Source organism: Protopterus annectens, chromosome 7.part0, assembly GCF_019279795.1.
Source record: "Protopterus annectens isolate FY-2018-M chromosome 7.part0, PAN1.0, whole genome shotgun sequence".
NCBI classification, from domain to species: domain Eukaryota; kingdom Metazoa; phylum Chordata; order Ceratodontiformes; family Protopteridae; genus Protopterus; species Protopterus annectens.
Genome location: NC_056739.1, coordinates 1,401,763,496 through 1,401,788,857, shown reverse-complemented (window position 1 = coordinate 1,401,788,857; position 25,362 = coordinate 1,401,763,496). Strand labels below are relative to the sequence as shown.

At 36.4% G+C, this 25,362-nt stretch overlaps 1 protein-coding gene across 1 annotated transcript in view; it reads left to right on the top strand.

Annotated features, from left to right (window-relative positions):
* DOCK3 (dedicator of cytokinesis 3) overlaps positions 1–25,362 on the top strand; it is a 4,843,230-nt gene that overhangs the window by 4,505,107 nt on the left and 312,761 nt on the right. Inside the window, exon 39 of the mRNA XM_044077993.1 lies at positions 5,545–5,631. Coding sequence (XP_043933928.1) covers positions 5,545–5,631 — 87 coding nt within the window. The remainder of the gene's footprint in view (positions 1–5,544; positions 5,632–25,362) is intronic.

Below are 25,362 nucleotides of genomic sequence, written 5' to 3'. Positions count from 1 at the left end.
CATGTAATATAAATGTCATCATTCTCTATAATGCTTTGTGGCTCATGTTTCCAATGCTTTTCAGCCACTTCAGTAGTGTAATGTTTGCACAATTGCCAGTGCAATAGTCTTGCCACATTATTAGGCCTTTCAGTATACAGGCCCTCTGCCATAAGTGTATTACACCCAGCAACAAGATGTGTGACTGTTTCCACTTCTGTTTTACAGAACTTATAGTTGTCTATTTCTCCCACATGTTCAATGGACTTTGTAAACCAATGTGTACAGAGTCCACTGTCCGGGGCTTCTATTATTAACCTTTCATCTTTTGGTTTAATTTCACCTCTCCTTAACCATTCCTGCATCAGATCCTGATTGACATCAGGCTGTTCTGGGAGTTTTCTGTATTTCCAACAATATTTATGCCTTTTCCAAATTCCTTGCCTTCCCATCTGATCATTCTTATACACTTTCTTTTGTTTTTTGGCACATTCACTTGCTGCCTGATTTTTGTCTACTTCTGATTTGATTTCCATTCCCACTTGACAATGATATGCTTCTGCTAAACTAAGCAGGGAAGTCATCTTAGATTTGCTCTCTTTATGTTTCAAAATGTTTGGATATGATGAGGTCAACAAATATGTATGGAGTCCTATGTTTGCAGCTCTATACATGTAATCAATTCTGAGGAGGCCAGTACCTCCTTCAGAATGTTGAATATGAAATCATGGTATACACTGATTTTTAAATATCATTTATCTTCTAAAATATTCTTTGTTGAGTTTTGTTTGCATTTGTTCATGTTTTATCATCAGTTCTTCATCATTTCCAACAATTTAAACATTGTTTCCTGCTCAAGTTCCTTTATATCACATTGCTGTCCCAGACTGATATTTTCCTGGTGCTGCTGCTTTCCTGTTTTAAATGTTGCTTTTCCACATTTATCAAGACCAAATGACATTCAAATATCATCTGAGAAAGTTTTGACCACTTCCAGTTGTGCTTTCAAGTCCTCATCTGATGTATTCTACAGTTTTAAATCATCCACAAAAAGGAGGATGAGAAGTCTTTATACTTTGTTGTTGTCTGGGAGCTGAATTGTAACCATAACCTAACCTGTTTGTAGACAGCTTAATGGGTTAAGGGCAAGACAGAGCAGTGGTGACAAACATTCACTCTGGAATATCCCTCTTTGAACTTTTACCCCTATAATAATAATATGTGCTTTTTTATGCCTTAACTGCAAAGTGGTTTGCCACTGTTTCATGCTCGCTGTAATGTAATCGATCAGAGTAGGGTGAATCTTATACATTTTTAAGCACTCCTTTATCCATGGATGTGGGATGCTGTCAAATGCTTTTTTGTAGTCAATCCATGCCATATTTAAATTCTTCCATTTTTTACAATTCTCCATTATGACTTTATTTAACAAGAAATTATCCTTTGTTCCATATGACTTTCTTTTGTTGCCAGTAAATAGTAATATGTTCTAAGACTGTACAGTCATAGAGTAGTAAACTTTGAAATCTCACCTTATATGATATTGCATTTTAAAATTTTAATAAAGTTGAATATTGTTTTAATTGCACAAGAATAATATGAAGGGATATGCTATAAATGCCCTAAATGATCTGTGCTAGTATGCCTTGAATGATCATGGTAGATATGAAAAACCTAACATCTGACAGCATAGAGGACTAAAGCTCTAACTTGCTTATGGGCTGGTTCCTTTGCCTAGTGTCCAGGGTCTGAATCCTTCTACTATCATTTGCATACTATTTAACCTTAAGCAAGTCATTTAACCATGCCGTGCTTTGGGGCACTTGGAATTTGGGCTAGGCTCCGTAATATTCTCCTAGACTGTATGCTAATAACTAACTATGAACTTAGCAGTAACCCATTGCAACAATACCAGGATAGTTTACACCATGGCAGGCATGCACCAGGATTTTATCACAGAAGACCCAGCTAAGTAGTTGTACAATGAAGTGCTAGAGGCCTCTGAATTTTACACTTTAACCAAACCCACAAAAACATCATTAATGTAGCGGAGCTAGCAATAGTATTTTGAATAAACTCAAAATATTGCTACCTTGTGAGAAAAGTAGTGAAGTTTCTATTGGTTAATTTAAGACAGTCACAGCCTTATACTGGGGATGTGGACAATCTGCTTAATAAAACTTGAAAGAATAGAATGGAGACTAGAATACCTTTATGACCATTGTGGACATACAGGATCGTTCTGGGTCAACTGGATAACCAAACAGACTGGAAGTTGTTGTAAATCAGTGGCTTTATCATCCTGTGCCGTGGAGCAAACCTGTCATTATTCATGACCAAAATATTCAGCATATTCATTTTTGGCTACATCTTATGAAATACACCACTGTGATTCTGAATTTCGCCCATAACGAATTCTGCAGAAATCATATTCAGTTTCTTGCAGGAGACTATATAGAAATCAGAAATCTTGCCTAAATCTGTACATTGGCTGGTGCTGTAATCAAGATGATCTATAGAAATAGATATGTTGTAAACAGTAGGTTAAAATACTGAAAGTTACTGAAAGCCTGATTGAGTGTTTTCTAAATGAGGCACAAGTTTGTAAGTTTATTAAGTATTTTGGTTTAAGTGTTTCATTCTCCACTCCTTTAGTTTCTGTTGTCTTGAGGATTGACATTATTATATCCATTTGTACACAGGCACATAGGAACGGTACCAGACAAACAATCAGAGGGACCATAAGAAGCCTAGCCATTTACACTTCTAAGATGACACCCTTAAAAGCTCTTGCCATCATTTAGAAGCACTAAGTAGTGCCCACCTAAAGCAGGAATGTGCATAATGACCCTGGTGCACATTTATGTCTACCCACCCGGTCATCAAGAACAGCCTTAAAGGCAAACAAAGTAGCAGTTTGCTTGACCAGTAGTTGTATCCCATTCCAAGGCTAGAATACATTGGGCTAGGAACCTACTCCTCCAGCAAATCTTATTAATTCATTTATGTAAATTTAGGTTATTAGTACGAGTGTCTTGTAGAGACACTGATTTTGCAAAGAAACAGGAGGTCAAGTAGGACTGGGTCTTTGATGGCTCAAAAAGCAAGATGCAGGTCACCTCAGAGAAGCTTGTAAGCTGTTTAGTATAAAGAGAACGAGAGTTGTGCTAGCTATCAGGATTTAAAATTTGTAATTTTTGTTTTGGTTAAAAATCACTTCGTCCTTTACAGTTGAGTGGTATTCTTGGATTTGTACATACCAAAGGGTGCGGTGTATTCAGTCATGGATCTGATAAAGGAAGAGCACAGTGATAAGATGACTTCCTTAGATTTTAAAGATATCCCATTGGAAATTAAATGGGCTAGTTAGAAGATTCCCTTACTGTGGTGAAAACATTATGATCAAATGAGACAGTTGTCCACATATGCAGCCTGGTCTCTTATGACTGTATTTGTTTGAAGATGAGTACCACTTATGACATATGAGTTGGGAACAGCTTTTTTGCCCAAGCACTACTATGCTGCACTTTTTTGGGTTCAGCTTGAGACCATTTTTATTACACCAGGTATGTGCATGTTCCAACCCTCTTTGGACCAGTTTTGTATCAGTGGATAAGCAGATGATGGTGCCCATCTTAAAGTTACTAGAAAACTTGGTTAGCTTCAATTTGGATATCTTACAAAATAAATGCCAAACAGGAGAGTACCAAGAACAGATTCCTGTGCTATTACACTAGTTACAATTTTACATTCATGTAGGGTACCAACAACTTTCACTGTTTCAGATCTGTTGAATAACCAATCTGCAATCTGGTAGACAAGCTATTGGTTTATTGGTTTACACTAAGTATGTCTAACTTTTCAGTAACACCAGTGTGTTAACAAGTGTAAGTTTCTATTGCAGGGTTTCGGTGTCAGATGGTGACTACACAATGACTTCCATTTTGCAGCCATCTGCAAAGCTGATTAGCTAGAGATCTTATTTTGTGGTCTGGATGTCAGAAAAATAAATGTGAAGTAAAAGGGGTCCTAGCATGGAGCTCTATGGAACACCATTAGTTACCTTGATGAGGCATGTTTCTTTGTCTTGCACCCAATGAGTACTTGGACAAGGTCCAGTTCCTCCATAACCCTGTAACTGATTAAGAGCTAATTTGGGAAACAGAGAATGAACGAGAACAATAAACTAGAATCCCAAACTGGTATAAATTCTCATAGCAAACCAATAGTCATGAAATGTACATATACACGGATATACATTTAACTTTTTACTCAAATGACACAATAATCCTTAAAATAGGAGGCCATCACAAGAAAAAAGTAGTCACATAGTTATACAAGCATTTAGAATACGCTAAAACTGTAATTATAGGTAGTTAACTGTTTCCCTTAAAGCATGGCAATTATTCTCAGCATTGCTGATCCAGTAATTTTCTCCTAAAGGTAGATTTCTATAGTGTTGGGGCAGTTGGTTCAGATAGCAGGGATGATTTACTGAAAGCCTGTATCTATAGAACTGAGCCAAGGGCTGGTCTTCTTAAAATAAGGACTCCCTGGTTTTTGAATTCTCAGTGGGTAATGGGTCAAAGAGATCTTAAACTGCTTGCATCTGCGACAATAGTCTAACTAAAGCAGCTTGGATGGGACAGTGGCTCACAGAATCCAGTTTGATCTGTGTAAGGAATCTCAGTGATGCTCTGACAAGAGCAGTAAACCTACATATTTTAATAACTGTGGATTGGAGAAGTCTTATGTTGCAGTTTTAATCTAGAAAAGTAACAAGTTGGATATATTCCATTTTAGGCATTTGGAGGTTTAGCCCAATAGAATGTATTGTATATATTATATGAAAACTAGACAGTCAATAGGTTATTTTAAGTTGCTTCTTTACTTTTTTTGTGCAAAGTGTCAACATGCCACCTGAATGATAATGTCTGTTGTATCCAAACCTTTGACTGTTTCTGCTGATTAACTAGTCATAGAGCTATTGACAGGGTCCTGTCTTTACCTTTCTTAAGCTTCATCACTAGTTCTTAGCCTAAAACTACTGCTGTCATTTTGCAAAGTCCATTTTTCAGCTTATTTTCTGCCTCCTTAAAGGTTTTACCCCTTCAAAAGGATCAGATTTTTTGCAGAGTGCATAATGTTATGTATGTAACAATAATGCTAATTATATTGCTGATATGTATTTAACAGTCATCCACTCTGGTAGTGCAATTGTGGACTTAGACTGTGTTTACAGTCTTAAGATTTGTGCTGTCTTTGCCTGGATGTCCATTTCTTGGCTCTAACCTTTACCTCAGTAGAACTTAACCTGAGTGTGAGAATCCAGTAAGTAACTGCTTGTAATAAGACCTTATTTTTTTGTCATAATGCTGCTGTATGGAAGTAGGAATGCATACCAGGCAGACATGTTCCATAGATATTTTTTAGTGAAGCACTTTCTACATTAAGCATAGAGCAAATTTTGCCTGAATCTTTAAAGGGCAGCTGTTATTGATGATGCCTGCTATATATTACTTTTAACTGAATTCGTGTTCTCCATTTTGGTTCCTGACTTTACAGTGCTGGGAGTATGGAATTCCACTGTGTCGGGAGCTTGCCTGTCAGTACGAAAACCTCTTTGATTATCAGAGCCTGAGCTGGATTAGGGTAGGTACATTGTTTTCATTGCTATTCTGTGATTAGGATTTGTTCAATAAGTTTCCATATAAAAAATGCCCACTTGCATGCACAGACATAAGCCACATGCACCTTTATACACGCGTGCGCACACACACACACACACACACACACACACACACACACACACATTACAAATCTGTTGGAGCAATGAATATGTCTTACTTTTACATCAGTTTCATAAGTTAATGACTAGTACTTCCAGATGGTGGAGATTTAAGACAAAAGATCCAAGTACTACATGAATACTGGTTTGGATGTTTATGCTGTAAGGTATTTAATTTTACTGTAGGCAGTTAGCAATATTTCATGCAGTAGATTTGAATAGCTAAAGTGGGCTCAGACTTTACATGTGTGTTTTGGAACCAAGTTGTTTTCAGATAGCATACTGCTTACCGGAGAAATAATGGATAATAAATTAGGAAAAGAACATTTACTTGCAAAAGCTGTCAAACTTTAAAGCTAGCACAATGGCATAGAGGCAGGGCATCCATCTACTCCCTAACAATCCAAGTTTAGGAGTAAACTGAGTCTGCCATTTGGACTGGCTGGGGGTGTAGGATAAAGCAGTTGATGGGCAGCTGTCTTATCCTAGGGGAGGGTGGGGGAAAAAAACACAATACCTTTCTAACAACTGATGGAGAACAGGAGTTTTGCAAGATATCTCAAGTTTAACACAGGGGGCAGCAACAGTGTGATGATGTAATTGTACTGGCTGCCTTCATAACCGGAGCAACTGAGCAGCCACCACAAGTAGGAATGATGTCCATGCTCCACTCTTGCTGCTTTTCATCGGATTCCTCACTCCCAAAACTTAATAATTAGTTTTGTAGAGGTTTATTTTTGAGGAATGAGGGGGTTATCCAGGATACTTTGAAAGGAGAGATTGATGGATTCACAGATGGGTAAGGAAAGCTGGGAAAATAACCTGAAACTGTGCTTGGTTGTGAGTAGCTCAGGGGAGGGAATATTAAAAAGCTTTAGATCTTGACTGAGCTTCTCCAAAGTAATTCTATAGGCCTAGCATCACTTGTCTTATTGTTATTATTATTATTATTATTATTATTGTTATTATTATTATGTTATTATTATTACTATTATTATTGTTGTTGTTATTATTATTATTTCAAAATATCCAGTAACTTATATTTCTTTTTGCAAGATAGCTCTTAGTAATTTTCAATGAGCCTTTCCTTTGTGATGTGATGAATAAGTTTGGATCTTCTTCAACGGGGCACTAACTGTAAATTGTAACATTTCTGTTCAGTCTTCTTTTCTTGGCCTGAAATTTTTATCATCTGTGTCTTAAGTTCTTATGAAGACTAATTGCTGTCTCATTCTGTAGAATCTTTATGTTGTCTGTCAGACAGGATTATATAACTAGCCTTCTGAGACTCTTTTTTTCAGTTCTCATTATTTTAGTGTTTCACATCTCACTTCAGCAACGGAGTAGTTTTCTCTACATTGTACTTCTCACTCTTTGTTCATGTTATTATTTTTTTTCAAACATCTTCAGTCAAAACATTAATGAATATTGACTAGGCTTATGATAGACAAGTATGCTGTATATATTTTTTTCATGGCAACCAGGAAGTCTGGCAAGAAGTAGGAAAGTAGGGATAAGATGGTAAAGCTCAGGATAAGTGAGTAAAAAAAATAAAGCATCAAAAGTCCTGAAAATGTGAGTCCATCTTTTCCAGTTCTAGTATTGAGGAGGATATTAATATTCAGACAACTCCAAAAAAAGGGTGGAAGTGGGATGTGAGGTATTTTTTTCTAAAGTACCAGAATTTTCCTCTTTGACATTGGTTCTGCTAAATCAAAATATTTTAGCAGTACCATCATTGGTTGTTACGTGGGTATCCCTAGTGGTCGGTCAAATCAAATGGTGTCAACAGAGGATGACCATAGCACTTCCAGAATGTTTCTTTTTAAGCCAGGCCCTTTGTAGCTCCATTTAATTCAGCATTTGCCTTACTGTAATGTTCCTTGGATTACAAGCCATATGCAAGGGAGCATTTAATTTTGGTGCAAAAAAAATGAAATAAAAAGGAGCCAATATATCACCATTAAACGAACATCGGTCTCTTCACAGAGCATAAGAACATGAATTTAAGCAGGTATTGGAAAAGCTTCAAAAGGTAAGAAGAACCCCATTCCCTGATACACTTGGTGAAAATGAAGTGTTATCTCATGTAGATGAACTCTGCTTCCTCGTAATATTCAGACATGCAGTGTCTAATAGATTTTTTCTTTAGTGCTGTCAGAAACAAGTTGATATAGTCCATGATCTGAATGGTTATTCATTGGTATAGATACTGGTAGCTGTTAAGCCAACCAATGCAATGTCTGGATAGTTGATCTACTAGTCAAATGAATGTTTTTTGGTATCTAAGATATTGTCTAATTTAAGAAAATAAAAATAATTGAAATAAGTATTGTGAGCTACACTAGGGCTTCAGTAACTAATTATTACATGTAATTTGTCATAGGTCAAGTGGTCTTGTACATCAACTAATATGCTTTCAGTTGTGCTGTCGCTTATCAACTGATTAGAATTTTATTGTGTTATGAATCAATAACCTCATGCTGCAACAATATGACTACTCCTTAAAGCATTCATATTTTATATAGCATAAAGCTCAAATCCCTTAATTCCACAATTCTGCAATGACAATTGTTTTATAATTTGCTATCTCAATGAGGATAATTAGCTCCTGTTGCTTATTTCCTAAGCTCGGTGCATTACAAAAGTAGCAAGTTATAATCTTATTAAGTCTTCTTTTCCGGATTGTTTTTATTTATATTTTATTTTATTTTATTTATTTATTTATTTATTTATTTATTGCATTTGTTTACCGGGAAAGTCCACTGGGCCTGAGAAGGGCCCATTTTCAGTGGAGGCCCGGGGAGAAAAGCTCCACATATAGTTACATAAACTCTAGTTACAGACAGGTGAAGTATTAAGACATTGTATACAGTATATAATGCAGTAGTATTGCATACTTAAAGCATAATTATACAAAATATGTTAGAATACATAGAATCATTTGAAGAAATGGAGTAGAGTTATTTTTACTTAGGGGCATGTGAAAGTGAAAAAGTGTATGAGAGTAAGTGAGAAAAAGTGTATGAGAGTAAGTGAGATGCAAGTAGAGAGATAGTTGAATGTAGTCAGAGAAAAAGAGAGAGAGGCAGAAGGGTTAAAGTGAGGATAGCAGAAGCTAAAGTGACAGCAGAAGGAGTAGATTTGAAAAGGAAAATGTGGGGTGGGCTAGTTATACAGTGGGAGAGAGTAAGTATTCTGCGAAAAGTTAGGTTAAGGGGTGGACTATAGGGGTGCAGGTGCATATCTATTGAGAGGAGAGATGGAGTTTAAGGGATTTTTTAAAATTGGTATGATTGTTGATAGCTCTGAGGGAGGCAGGGAGGTGTTCCATACTTTGGAGACAGCATAAGAATATGGCATTTGTCCAGCTGAGTGCTTAGGTATATCGATATTCAACAGCATTTTATTTTCAGATCTTAAGACTTGTTTTGGTTGGTATGCACTCAGAATGTGGGAGAGAGCTGTGCAGTCTGCTGGATTGTAGATGAGTTTATGGGCAATAATTATTTGTGCATAAGTGAGTTGATGAGGGAGCTCCAGACAATTCAGTTGATGTAGTGAGGAGCAGTGGTGGGTGGAGTATTTTGCATTTGTGGCAAATTTGGCAATTTTGTTATAGCATGAGTTGAGCTTTAGTTTTAGGGAAGAGTGGATGTTGGTGAGGATGGGGGTTTCGTATAAAAGAGTTGGAAGTAGAAAAGATAAGGCAAGGCACCTTTCTGCTGAGTTACAGAGGAAATAGTTTTGCCTGTAAAGGGCTCCCAGTTTTTGATGTTTTTTTTATGTTACTGTGGATATGGAGGTCAAAGGTTAAGTTATCATCAATGATGACACATAGTAATTTGGTACTAGGAACGACATCTATAATAGTACTATTTTGTGACTGGATAAAAGAGTTAAGATTTGAGTAAAAGAAGGCACACACGGAGCTGGAGAACAGCTGATGCAAATAAAAAAGTTAGATAATATCACCAAGTAGATTTCAAGCACACAGATTTATTCCACCCAAAAATCCAGGTTATATGCACAAGCTTTCATCCCTGCTCAGTCAGCAACTTCTTCAAAGTGATTTAGTTAGTCAGATACACTTCATTTAAATACTTGAATGGCATATAATCGATCCTAAAAACACGCCCCCTTATTTACATAAATAAGATATATCTTAATAAATGAATAAATACATGAATAAATATACTCTATCTCATACATAAATACAATACAATGACTAAAAACACACTATTTAATCTTAATATAAAACATAAAACATATAAAACCACTTCTATGTAAAATTCATCTTTCCAGAGCTTTTAATTTTAAAAGACATGCAAGTGAAAAACTGTCATTCAGTCCTGGCCATTGTGGGGAGTTCATCCTTAGTTCCCATAGGGCTTCTTGTTTTTCTAGTATTAATGCCCATGGTCCACCCCTTATATGTGGTGTGATTACCTCCAATATTCCAAATTTAAAAGTATGGTCAGGATAATCCATATTATGCCTAGCTAAGGCATTTGTTTTATTTTTTTCCTTATATCTCTTACATGTTCATAAATTCTGCTTTCTAATTTCCGCTATGTTTTCCCTATATAAAAACATGGACATTTTGTGCAAACTGCTCAATATACCACTTTCTCTGTCATGTATGTACATCTACTGATAATTTTTACTATGGTATTGTTAATGTTAAGTGAAGTACCCTCATGAATATAACAACAATAGTTACATGCACCACATTTTTTCATGTATCCATTTTGTGGATTCACTTATGTATATTTTAAAAAGTTTTTCATAGTTCTTCTCTTTTTATATACGATGGTAGGAGATTTGCCCACTATATTTCTGATGTCTCTATTATTAGTTAATACCACCAATTTTTAAACAAGATGTCAACTACATTCTTACTGCTGTTATTAAAAATAATGAATGCACTGTTAAACTTCCTCTCCTCAGATATCTCAAAATTTTGATTGGTTTCTTGAACCTGGGGTTGTATAACAGTGGTATTTACAACCTCCCTATCATTCTGTCTTATTTCTTCTTGTTGTTTTTGGTATAATAAAGGCTTAAAGTGTCCCCTCTAGCTTTTATTTACCACTTCTAACATCAAATCATTTATTAGTGAATTAGGGTATCCCCTCTTCTAGAACATGTCTTTAAGATGATCACACACATCCAAAAAATTTTCAAATTCAGATACCATCCATGCAGCCCTTACATATAGGTTCATAGGTTCATAGGTAGGTACTAGGCTATCTGCCCAAGGGCATTTATAAGCCTAGCCAAAGTGTGTCGGCTTTTGCCACCCCATTGATTAATTAACTGATCCTCTGTCAAGCAAAGCCAATGAAGTGATCCCAGGGGTGTATTTTCTGTTACCCATCCACTCGTCAAGGTTTCTATTGAAGAGTGTTAGTGACGGGTTCTGCCTGATGTCATTTAGAATTTTGTTCCAAAGCATGGGGAGTCTCTGTGACAGGAATTTATCCCTCCAGCATGTTCTTTCATTGATGTGGCGAGGTTTAGCTCACTAGAGCACGTGGCTCGCAGTGACTTGGATTTCTTTAGGTGGAGAATGTCCATCAATTCTGAGTTGGACATGGCTTTGTAAGTCAGGCAGAGATCACCTCTGAGTAAGCGATATGCCACTAAGTACAGCCAGAGTTTTTTCAGTCAGGCTGCATAGGACATATGTTTGAGGCCAGTAATCCTCTTGTTGAGGTACATTTGTGGTCTTTCCAGCTGTTGGAAGTGTCTTGTGAGGTACATCCCAAATGGGGCATTGTACTCTATGATGGGTCTAATGAGTGACGAGTAGAGGGGCACTATAACCTCTTTATCTGTAGATGCGAACCCTTTAGTAATTAGATGGGCCACATAGAAGGATTTCCTAACTACTTTGGCAATATGATTGTCAAAGGAGAGATTACTATCTACCTGGGTCCCCAGATCTCTTATTACCTCTTCTGTATTAAGGGGGCTGCCACCTATATGGTAATTCATGGGTGTTTTGTTTTTCCCAAATGGAATGACTATGCATTTTTTTGGCATTTAGCTTGAGGCCATGACTTTGACACCAGGTGTCCGTCTCAGTAAGTCCCTTTTGGAGAATGTCTGTGTCAGCCAAGAGTCAGTTATGGCTCCCAGTTTGCAGTCATTGGCGAACTTGGTTAGCCATAGTCCTCCTGTGTTTGCCTGTACTTCTGAGAAGTATATGCCAAACAGTAGGGGTCCCAGGACCAAGCCTTGCAGGACACCACTTGTGACTGGTTTAGAGTCGGACCTGTAGCCTGCTATTCTTACCATGTGAGTTCTGTCTGTAAGCCAGTTGGCAACCCATCTCATGACGAGGGGTTTATGTTCAAGCTGGTGAGTTTTTCTGTAATACCTGAGTGGGGAATGGTGTTGAAAGCCTTGGCAAGGTCAAGATAGGCTGTGTGAACCACCTTTCCCTCATCTATGGCCTTGGTGACTGTCTCGAAGAAGTCAACCAGGTTTAGTAGGCATGATCTGCCCTTAACAAAGCCGAACTGGGTCGGGTCAAGTGTTTGGAGGTTCCCAATGTCTTTGTTAATGAGTTCCATGATGATGCGCTCCATAGCCTTGCAGACCAGGCTAGTCAGGCTTATGGGGTGATAGTTACCAGGGTCAGTTGTGGCCCCTCCTTTGTGGAAAGGAATAACCATTGCTGTGCACCATTCTATGGGCACGTAGCCTGTGGAGAGGCTGAGGTTGAACAGCGTGTTTAGGTGGGGGGTTAGTTCGTTCTGTAATTCGTGCAAGACGCAGCCTGGGACACCATCTGGTCCCACTGACGCTGTGTTTTTGGCTTTTGAAAGGGCTGTTTTCACCTCTGCGTCTGTAATTTTTGGGACACTACACTTTTCCGGTATTGTTGTGGGCCCTTTTGGAGGTGAGAGGGGGTGAAGTTTGCACTGAATCTATCTGCCAAGATGCTGGCAATATCAGTAGGTTCAGTATTTTTTGTGCTATTTTGCACTAGTTCAGTGCATATCTGAGAGTTGCCACTTAGATTATTAACATAGCTAAAGAAGGCTTTGTGGTTATCTTTTGAATCCTTGGCTATTTTTCTTTTGAAGTTAGCCTTGGATGATTTCATGAGGGACCTTAGTTTCTTACTGATACTGATCAGGGATGTCTTTCCTTCTTGGGATATGCTTTTTTTCTAAACTAGTTCCCTCCTTCTATTGTATAGCCTGTTTATTGCAGGGGTCCACCAAACTGGTTTCCTTCTCTTAGAGGAGTGAGTCTTGGTTTTATTAGGGATGGCACGATCCATGCATCCTTGTAGGTGCTCATAGAGTGCATTTGTAAAGGTTTCTGCATCTTGGGCAGTGTTATCCTTTAGTGTGGGGGCTGTGAAACTTACCACCTCTGTCTTAAGTAAGGTGAAGTTTGCTTTAGAAAAGTTTTTTACTGTGGTTTCCTTACTTGGGGGTGGTGGTGGGGTGTGGACTTCCAGTGTGATTAGTTTATGGTCTGATCTAACCAGTGATGGGTTGACCTCCGGTGTGGAACACCTGTCGCCCATGTTGATGACCAGGTCCAATATGTTTTCACCTCCGGTAGGGGAGTTTACCAGCTGATCCAGGGCATTTGAGTTGATGAATTCCAGGAAGTGCTGGGCCTGGGAATTTGTACTTGAGTAGTTTTCCCAGTGAATGGTAGGGTAATTGAAATTGCCCAATATCAGGGTGTTCGGTAGAACCTTCATGTTTTCCAGTGTCTCCAGAAAGGTGGAGTGGTGGTCCTGGGTCATGGAGGGTGATCTGTAGCAGGCCACAATTTGCAGTGCAGATTTGCCCGATGTTAGCTGCACATGGATGATCTCAGAGGTATCATGCTGCGCCACTAACCTGGAGGTGTATGTATCCTTGATGTATATGGATACACCCCCTCCTTTTGTTTTTCGGTCCATGTTCTGTGGCTGAAACGTGTGGTATGAGTTGTAGCCCAGTAGTTCTGGGATGCTCTTTGGAGCCTTGAACCAGGTTTCAGTTACTGCTCCGATGTTGATGTTTTCCATACTGAGGAGTGCTTCGAGTTCGTGCATTTTGAGATTTAAACTCCTGGCATTGAGTAGCATAACCTTCAGTTTTTTGTTAATTTTGCTGTTTATGGAGGTGGGTTTGACTTTTGAGCCTTGACTAAAAAAGGCACTATGGGGGCAGCAAGAGCCTTGGCTAATATTCAAAATCCTAGGGGTGACAGGTGCAAGCCGTCGCTTGCGAAGCAACACGGCTTGTTGAGCATGTCATCCCAGGCTGACAGACACTGGATCCCCTTCAAATGATACTAGAAACTTAGCCAATTGTTGAAATTGATCATTTTTTCTTTATACTGAGGTATCATTCTTGGTGAGCGCAGGATGCTACTCAAGGTCAGGGTCATACCAGCCTGGGCTGCATGATCAGAGAGGTCTTCCATGTCTCTTTTCATGTAATCCAGGGAGGTACATCTCAGGTCATTCACACCAACATGAACAATGACAGAGTCATATTTGTACTTGTTCTGGAATGACCTGAGTGCTTGTGTTATGTGGCAGATTCTGGCTCCTGACAGGCAGCTAACAGTAACCTTTTGCTTGTCCAGCCTAGTGAGTGGGATGTCAGTGTGCCCGACTATAGAGTCACCTATCAGGTATAAAGAAATAACACAAAAAACTGTACCAAAACGAAGACCAGTCGAGGTTGCAGGATGTCTCAATGTGTATAAGGAAACAAATCCAATCCACAGAACATGTTTTATTAGCAGAACAATCAAAAGCTGGTAAGCGCTTTTGTTCCAAAAGTACAGAACTTCATCAGACAAATCACACTTCAAACCACCCATATTTAAAATAAATTAAGATAATCACTTAAGTAAAAACACATTACATAACCACAGCTCCTTAAAGTTATAGTAAAATATATACTAAAAAATGTATATATACATAAATATTAGTAGTATAAAAGATATAGTATAAAAAATGGTACAAGATTGTAACCAGCATATAATGACAATAAGAAAAATGAAAAATGTTTTTTCATTACTGGTTTAGAACAATACACCTCCATATGAAAGATATACATATATGTATTAATATAAATATAGATATAAATATAAATAAGTGCACACCTATCACTACAAACCATTATTCATTTCAGGGGTATACATTATTATTAAAAAAAAAATAAAATATTAAATATTAAATATAAAAGAATTATCTCATTAAAGCTTTTAATATTAACAGGGAACTGATAGAAATATTCTCATTCAGTCCCGGCCAGCATCCAAAACCAACTGCCAGTACAGTTCACTTTTCTCCAACAAAATAGATTATTTCAGTGGGGATGTGATCAATAACAAAAAATTGTGCCCTTTATCACCATTGTTATTTGCATTACTCATAGAACCCTTTGCAAATCAAATCAGATCAAACAATAACATAACGGGCATTTGTATTAATAAAATGTTAAACCTTAAAATCCAACTCTTTGCTGATGACATACTATTAACTCTCTCAGATGCAAATGAGTCTTTGAATGCTCTATTTAACTCCATGAATACATTTCAAAATATTTCAGGCTTAAAATTTAATGAAAACAAAACTAAAATTATGCCCTGTAATTGTAAAAAAAAATAATAATATAAACAAAAGATTTTCCAAATATATAGTAACAGAAAGTAAATTATTATATTTGGGAATAAATCTACTCAATGAATTAACAGATTCTCTAATATTTAACTATAATAAAATACTAGATAAAATAGAACAAACAATTGGTTAATGGAATAAATATATCTTTTCAACAACAGACAGATTATATCTTATTAAAATAATCATATTTCCCAAAATATTATACTTAATACAAAATTTTTCATTGCCACCTCCCAAATATATTATTCAAAGATGCAATAAACTAATTTTAAATTTTCTATGGTTTCCAAATAAACCCCGTATAGCCTTAAATAAACATTTGCCAGATTGGGAAGATGGTGGAATTAATTTACCGGATATTGATTTATATATTACCTCATCTGTTATTAAAAACATAACACTATGGTTAAATAATTCATACACACCTATATGGAAACAAGCCCATGAGCAGATTTACATAGAAATCAATTATAATCACATACAAGACAACTTAACAGTAATACCATCACCCCTTATATGGATGTTAAAAGATTATTTTTTAGGGAAAAGGAATAATATTAAAAAATTGCCATCAAACTATGTAAGCTCTACACTTTCAGTGTTCAAAACATAACAAAATACCAAATATTAATTCTTGGATTTTACTTATTTTCCCTATAGCTTTTACACCAAATATTCTAGATACATTCCAAATATCTAAAATAAATATACTTAAAGAAGAAACATTACTCTTTTGGCATCAACTTATAGAGAAAGGGAACATTTTAACAAAGGAACAGATAATTTATAATTATAATATAAATAAAGACAATTGGCTATTTTTACAAAATCTAAGGCATTTTCTTATAAATAAAATAGAACAAATGCAACCTTCAGTTAGACATGAAGCTCCAAAACTCATTGAATACCTTATTCTTATCACAAAACAGCCTTATCAGGGTACAGGTTATTTGCCTAATATCTATAAAATTGTTAAAAAAACAAAAAACTATCATGAAAAATCATACTGGGATTATTATACTTTAATAAACAACCATCCTCCAGTTGAAGAAGAAAAAAGTAATATTCTAAAATCTTCCAAATTTTCTACATTATCAAAATACTGGCAATTATTCACTTGGAGATATCTACACAGAAGTTTCTATACACTACATAGGTTAGCCAAAAGGTATTCTATTGAAGATCAATGTTGGATATGCCATACCAAGATAAAAGCAGATTGGCAGCATGTTTTTTATGAATGTATATGTCTCAATATGTACTGGAAATCCATTAACTATTTTTTTCAGACTGTTTATAATGATAATTTTCAATTAACAAAGTCTTTAATTTTATTCAACTCTCCTATTCCAAACTGTGTACCAAAAAAGACACTAAAATCCTATGGTCACTATTGGCAATTTCACGTAAAATCATAACTATACACTGGAAAAATGAGGTTTCGCCTACGTTCAAGGAATTTGAGACTTTAACAACAACAGTTGCTCACATGGAAATATTAACAGTGAAGAACAGAACTAAAAGATCTACTTCTTACTATTACTCTTGGATGAAAGTACTGGAAATACTCAAAAAGATCGAAGAAGATATATCATCTTATGTTTCTAACTATATAATATAGAATTTCAATGTTATTTGCATAGACACCAATGTAAATAGTTATATAATGGTTTGAAGTTAGTAATGTTTTAGAATTGTAAATATGTTATTTATCTTTATTTCATGTAATGTTTAAGACATCTTATTTGAAATAATAAAAAAAAATATTTATTTAAAAAAAATAACAAAAAATTGGAATGAATGCCCTTCATTCTCCATGAAGTGCTTGCTCAGAGTATTGGTTTCTTGTTTTCTTTTTATTTCATACAAATGCTCATAAACACAATTCCTCAATTTCCTATCTGTTTTGCCAATATAGTAACACCCACATTGTTTACATAAAGCACAATATATTACCCTTTCAGTATTACAATTGCATTTCCTTTTTAGTCTAAAGGTAGTATTATTTATTTTAAATTCATGTCCTTCCTTTATATATTTACAGAAATGACACATGCCATACTTGTTCATATAACCATCATTATTTTTCATAGAACTCGGTTTCTTTTCAAAACAACTTTTCAAATTCCTACCTCTTCTATATATTATTGTGGGCCTTGTATCCACATGTTGTCTTAGGTTCCTATCCTGTCTAAGTATGGTCCAATTTTTCTCTAAAATGTTTTTTAATTCAAGGCTGTCTATGGTAAAAACTGTTATAAAGGATGTGTTATAATTTCTGCTCACATCATCATGATTGCCAGTAGTACCACTAATGGTGGTGACCTGGATTATTTGGGATTCGCTTAAAAGTGGTATATAGAAATTCCTTTCCCTATTGTTAACCACTTCCAGTATAATTTCAGTAAGAAATTTCAAGGAATAGCCTCTTTTTACAAACATATTCTTTAAAACTTCACATTCAGTTAAAAAAATCATCCAAATCGGATACCATACGTGCAGCACGGACAAGTTGACCCTTGACTATGGCTTTTTTCTGTTTGTATGGCTGTGTACTGCTATAATGTAATAAGGAATTTGAATAAGTCTCTTTTCTGTAAATTCTTGAGGTAAATCTTCCATTATTATAATCTTTGGTTATCAAAATATCCAAGTATGATATCCTATGTAAGTCAAAATTGTGGGTAAATCTTAGAAAATGTGTTGTAGAATTAATATAGGACATAAATTCACTATTTTTTTCAAAAGGTCCATCCCACAGGACAAACATATCATCCAAAAACCGGCAATAATATTTTATACTAGGGTAAAATTCAGAGGGGAATAAATATTTCCTTTCCCATTGTGTTATTACTATATTAGCATATAAACTCCCACAAGCTGATCCCATAGCAACACCCTCTTGCTTTAGAAAGAACTCATTTTCAAATAAAATAAAAATTATTCTTTAGAACAGTTTCCAGAAGTTGTAAATATAGTAATACTTTGAAGTGTCCAACCTTCTTGTCGTATAGATATTCACTAAACCAGGCTAGTCCAATGTTATGTGGAATTATTGAATATAAATCCTTGATGTCTATAGTGAGAAACATATAGGTGTCCTTAAAGATGACTTCATTCATGGCCTTCAAAACGTTCCATGAATCCTTACACAAATGAGGTTCACTATGTACTAGATGTTTTAATTTAGTGTCCAAGAATTTGGCCAAAGGTTGTGTAATACACCCCTTGGAATCTACTATAGGGCGTATTGGTAGCTATCTAAATTTTTGTACAGCTTTGGTTATCCAAATATTACCAACACCTTAGGATGGGGGACTGTAAGGTAATTTAATTCATCAATTGTTATTTATCCTTCAATGAACAAGTCCTGAAGTTCATTTTGAATTTTTAAGTGTGCCTTATTCAGTTCATTTAAGGAAGACGTTTCATATATTCTTCCATTTAAAATATATAACATCTTCTTCTTCTACTACATCTTCTTGTAATCCACTAAATTTATTAAAACAACACCATCCCCTTTGTCAGGTTTCATAATCCTAATGTCTTCTAAGAAACCATGAATTTCTTTAATGGTATGTCCTTCTTCTATATCATCCCTGTTCAGGCTTCTAGGCCTAGTCATTAAATTCCAGATATCTAATTCACATATTCTTTCAAACAATAGGATCATGGGGTGTAATGGGGGGGGGTTGTAAGTACTTGAAATCATTAGGGGATTTAAAAATTAGTCAGAAAAAGAATTCTGAAACATGCTTCTCAGGTTTAATTTGCGAGTATATAACTTTAAATCCATTAAGATATTACCTACATCACTACGTTGTCTAGGAACAAATGTGAACCCTTTTGCAAAAAGGTCACAATGAGAAATGTCCAAAGCAGCATTAGAGAAGTTGTATACTTTAAAATCACCTAAAGAGTTTGTAATAATACAACAAGGGGGTAAAAGGTGATCACATAATTCATCCACAGGGATAGTGGGGGGTATATCAACATCAAAATCACTAAGGCTGTTTAATTCCTGTTATTCCATGCCCTGCTGTAGGGGTACCTCCCCCTCCCATTTGTCTTCCCTCCCCTGTTCCACCTGTTGTTGGACCTTTGTGGGGTTTGATATCCTTCCACTCTCATGTTGTCTGGAGGTGGATTCCTGTTCTTCAATCACTCTGAGCGTCTTAAAGGGGGGTATTCTTCCTGATCTAAAAAAGGGTCTTCCTGTTCAAGGTGTAAAGTGTGTGAATCAGAAGTATTATTATCGTTATTGCTACCATTATAATCCCTAAATTTATTACCCCATTCCTGGGAGGGTGGGGGGCTGGGGTAAGCAACACCTCTACCATACTCTATTTTGTCTCTATTAAGCTTTTTTATTTTACGAGCCCTTATGGTTAATTCATCTATACTTTTAAAAATTCTCACATTCATTTTTAAAATCATTTTGCTGTCTGTGTGCACAAATCACATGGTCCAAATTGGTCACAGTTTCCATTAATTCATTAATCAATGTATCATTGTGTTTTATAATTAAATTCATATAGTCATAACCGTGTTGGTCAAACAATTCAATCAGTTCATTAAATAATAAAGAGTCAGCCTTTAAACCATTGGGGTATCGCCACATGCGTAACCCTTTTGGAACCACTTTTTCTTTTATACATTCTTGAAAGTATGTATTATCCAATTGTAGTCACTTAATTTTAGACAAGTAATATTCAAATTCTTCCAGTAAAAAAATGTAAACTTTTATTACCAGTTTCTGTCCTGTTTGTTAATCCATTGTTCAAAGATATGGTAGATGTTAACCAGTCTCTCAATAAAGGAACACCTGTAGAAATTTGCGATGGTTGTTCAGAGTCTGTTGTAGGTTGCCCACATGGAATAGAGCTGTTTCTACTATTAATATTTGAATCTGTGCTAGGCCCACTGCTCGTTGAGGCTTGTTGTGAGCCATTGTGTAAGTTAACATCACTCAGGGTTTGCCGCAAATGTAAAGACGCTGTGTTGCCTTCAACAGACGCATTGGAGCTGCGTCCTACATCACTGGGAGGCATGGCAAGCAATGAATCAACCTTTTGGGTCAAATTTTGAACAATATAGGTAAGATCCATCACCGCTCGTTGTAATACACTCATCTCGGAGCTTTTCGATAAAAGCTCAGTAGAGGTATCCAAACTAACCTTTTCTGCCATAACAAACTGCCAAAAATAAAGAAATAACACAAAAAACTGTACCAAAAATGAAGACCAGTCGAGGTTGCAGGTGTCTCAATGTGTATAAGGAAAGAAATCCAATCCACAGAACACTTTTTATTAGCAGAACAATCAAAAGCTGGTAAGCGCTTTCATTCCAAAAATACAGAACTTCATCAGACAAATCACACTTCAAACCACCCATATTTAAACTAAATTAAGATAATCACATGAGTAAAAACACATTACATAGCCACACCTCCTTAAAGTTATAGTAAAATATATACTATTCTAAAAAAAAAAAAAAAAAAAATATATATATATATATATATATATATATATATATATATATACATAAATATTAGTAGTATAAAAAATATAGTATAAAAAATGGTACAAGACTGTAACCAGCATATAATGACAATAAGAAAAATGAAAAATGTTTTTTCATTACGGATTTGGAACAATACTCCTCCATATGAAACATATACGTATATGTATTAATATAAATATAGGTATGAATATAAATATAAATAAGTGCAGACCTATCGCTACAAACCATTATTCATTTCAGGGGTATACATTATTATTAAAACAATGTTTTTAAATATTAAATATTTTTCTTATTGTCATTATATGCTGGTTACAATCTTGTACCATTTTTATACTATATCTTTTAAACTACTAATATTTATGTATAAATATATTTTTAGTATATATTTTACTATAACTTTAAGGAGGTCTGGCTATGTAATGTGTTTTTACTCATGTGATTATCTTAATTTAGTTTAAATATGGGTGGTTTGAAGTGTGATTTATCTGATGAAGTTCTGTATTTTTGGAATGAAAGCGCTTACCAGCTTTTGATTTTTCTGCTAATAAAAAGTGTTCTGTGGATTGGATTTGTTTCCTTATACACATTGAGACAGCCTGCAACCTCAGCTGGTCTTCATTTTGCTACAGTTCACCTATTAGGTATGTTATTTTGCCTTAAGGGCTGTGATTGTGTGGCACACTGATTTTGTGTTTTATGTGTTATCTGGTTTGTGACGGGAAGTGCAGGTTGTTTGGGTGTCTGCTTTGGAGGTCTCTGATGGTTTTGCAGGTTTTTATTTAGAGCCTCCAAGTATGATTTTGTGTATTTATGTGTATTTTTTGCCAGTGCTGTTTTAGTAGGTCTGTGTGCAGCTGGAGGTGTGGTGCAAGTGCTAACCTTCTCCTCTTGACTGTCTGTTCCAGTCTTGGGTGGAGACAGCTTAGCTTCCATTTTGGCTGTATAATTGCATCTCTCGCATATGTTAGTGTTTTGTGGTAGGAGTAGAGGGTTGTCTGTGTACATGAGGCAGTTGTAACATTGCCTCAGGATACCCAGATTCACCAGCTGGACTGGAGAGTGCACCTGAAGTTGCCCTTTGGTCATGCCTGAATAGTAGGGTGAGCTGTTTAGTCTCTTGGTTGGTGAGGGGTGAATAAAGAGCCTTGCCCTGCTGGGCAATCAATGTCAGGGTATATTAGTGCTTGCTATTAGGTCTGAGCAAGTGCTGGGCTATAAGATCCTTTCTGAGTGCTTAGATTGAGAGTTAGACTAGTTTCAAGGGAAAAACTGAAGAGGAGACTTAGTGGAGCCAGGAATAATTTAACAGTAGCTAACCGGCACTGCCAGGTGCGCAAAACCATGCAAACACGGTTTTTATAGTAGGGAAATGAAAGAGATAGAAATTAGCCCAAAATGGCCAATAAACTATTAACGTCTGGGCTGGAACCACTCCTCCAGGGACAGATAGGTTGCTCAAAGCTCCCCTCTCTCACAGGTGAACAGAGAAACTTCCTTCTATCCAAGTAAGGTATGGGCAACTCAGAAACTAGTATCACAGCCCTGAATTCAACACTAGCCTGAAAACTGGACTATACTAGCTTAGAAAGGTGGGAAACAAGGAATATTTTTTTTTTTTTTTTTTTTTTTTTTTTTTGAAAAGATAAGGCAGAAACAGTAAAAAATACATTTAAAACAGCTTTAAACGACTACAAACTATCAGAAAAGGCTATCACACTTTAGTGTGTAGCCTACAACAGTTAAACAAATTATTTAAACAAAAACAACTTTTTTAAAAGTGCAGGCAGTCAAATAATTACAATATGTGAAAAAAACAAGCTTTTAAATCACAATAAATGCTGGAAAATCTGCGTTTAGGCGGAAAACAGTTAAGTACAGAAAACTGATACTTAATCACTCCAAAGTCTATCTTCTAAGCTTAGGTTCATAGGTTAGTACTAAGCTAACTGCCCTTGTAAGCCATTTTAACCTAGCCAATTATCCCTTGTGAGACTCAAATCCTGCACTTTGTGTGTGTAAGGCAAACACCTTAACCATTAGGCCATCCTCCCAACTATTAGATCGAAGGCCTGTATCAGTTTAAGGCTTTCTAGTGCTACCCAGTAGGTTAGTTAGAGGAAAGATGGGAAACAAGCACAGATGTGGTATTTTAAACCAGAAAGTTGAAAGAGATGGACAAACTGTCCAAATGGTCAATGAACTACAATTTCTGGGCCAAGATCCTCTCCTCTCATGGTAGACAGGCTACCAAGTGCTTACCACTCCCACTGATAAGCTAGAAGGCTTTCTTCCAACACAGAAAGGCTTGCGGGGCTCAGAAGCTTGCCAACAGTCCTGGATACAGCAACTCTGTATCTGGACTAGGCTAGTTACAGGAAAGGTGTGGAACAAGTACAAATGTAGGCTTTTAAGCCAGCAAGTTGAAAGAGATGGAAAACTGCCCAAACGGCCACATAAACTACAATTTCTGGGCCAAAACTCACTCTTCCCGTGGAGTATAGGCTACCTAGTGCTTACCACTCCCACTGATAAGCTAGAAGGCTTCCCTACAACACAGAAAGGCTTGGGGGGCTCGGAAGCTTACTAACAATCCTGAATACAGCAACTCTGTAACTGGACTAGGCTAGTTACAGGAAAGACAGGAAACAGGCACAAGTGCAGCTTTCAGTCCAGAAAGTTGAAAGAGATGGGAAAAAACAGCTACAATTTCTGGGCCAGGGCTCACTCCTCTTGTGGTAGATAGGCTACCTGATGCTTACCACTCCCACTGATAAGCTAGAAGGCTTCCCTCCAACACGGAAAGGCTTGGGGGACTCAGAAGCTTACAAAGAGTCCTGGATATAGAAAATCTGTACCTGGACTAGACTAGTAACAGGAAAGGCAGGAAACAAGTGCAAACACAAACTTTTAAATCAGAAGGTTGAAAGAGATGGAAAAGTTTCCCAAACAGCCAATAAACTATAATTTCTGGGCCAGAAACAACTCCTCCTGTGGTAGATAGGTTACCTAGTGCTTACCACTCCCACTGATAAGCTAGAAGGCGTCTCTCCAACACAGAAGAGCTTGGGGGGGGCTCAGAAGCTTACCAACAGTCCTGGATACAGCAAATCTGTACCTGGACTAAACTAGTTATAGGAAAGGCAGGGACCAAACGCAAAACAGGCTTTTAACCAGAAAGTAGAAAGAGATGGAAAAAGTGCCCAAATGTCCAATGAACTACAATTTCAGGGCCAAAACCCACTCTTTCTGTGGTAGATAGGCTACCTAGTGCTTACCACTCCCACTGATAAGCTAGAAGGCTTCCCTCCAACACAGAAAGGCTTGGAGGGCTCAGAAACTTACCAACCGTCCTGGATACAGCAAGTCTGTATCTGGACTTGACTAGTTACAGGAAAGGCAGGAAACAAGCTTAGATTTTTTTTTGTTACAGAAAAGCAGCTAAAACATCAGTAAATACAATTCGAATTGTAGTGCAGGTCAGTACACCCGAGTGTGTAGCAATACTACAGCAAATACAGTTCAAATAAATGCAATTAAATTAACAAATGACTAAAAAACAAGTGCAGAAGGCAGTAAATTAGAAGGCTACTAACAAGCAGTAATAAGTGCAGAGTAAGAGCGACTGAACATATAACAGCATGCAGAAGAGCAACTAAGACAGCTACAGTAAGAGTAGCTGAATAATATATATATATATATATATATATATATATATATATATATATATATATATATATATATATATATTTTTTTTTTTTTAGGGAGGGAACAGAGCAGGATTAAGAGGCTACAGGGTTTGTCCTTCCCAAATGCTCTCTTTGTGCACAGTAGGAGTGCCTGAAATCAAAATATGATCTTACTGCACTCAGTTGAGTAACCTTTTACTTATGGCTTCCTTTTGTTTAAACGGATGTGAGCTACTGAAATGTAAAAAGCTGTTTGAATATGTTGGTTTTCGTTAAATTTCAGATTTAAACACCTTAAATGCTCTGTCTTTTATTAACCTCACATCTAGGTATGGTATGTTATCAACTCCAACCATATGTGTGAATTTTAGAAAAGGGGTACACCCATTTAGATATCCTAGGAACTCAGGTATAATCTCTCCTGGCCCCTCCCAATACATAAAAATGTCATCCAAAAATCTCATATAACATGTGCAGTGGGAGAAATAGTTTGAATTAAATAAGTATTTTTTCTCCCACTGCAACATTACGATGTTAGCATATGTCCTCCCACAAGCTAAACCCATTGAGATGCCCTCTGTTTGCAAATAGTACTCCCTATCAAATAAAATAAAATTGTTATACAAGACAATACTTAATATGTGTTCAAAATATTAATTTTTACCTGTGGTATATTCTTTTCCAAGAGATATTCACAAAACCATTCTACCTCTGTCTTATGCGCTATA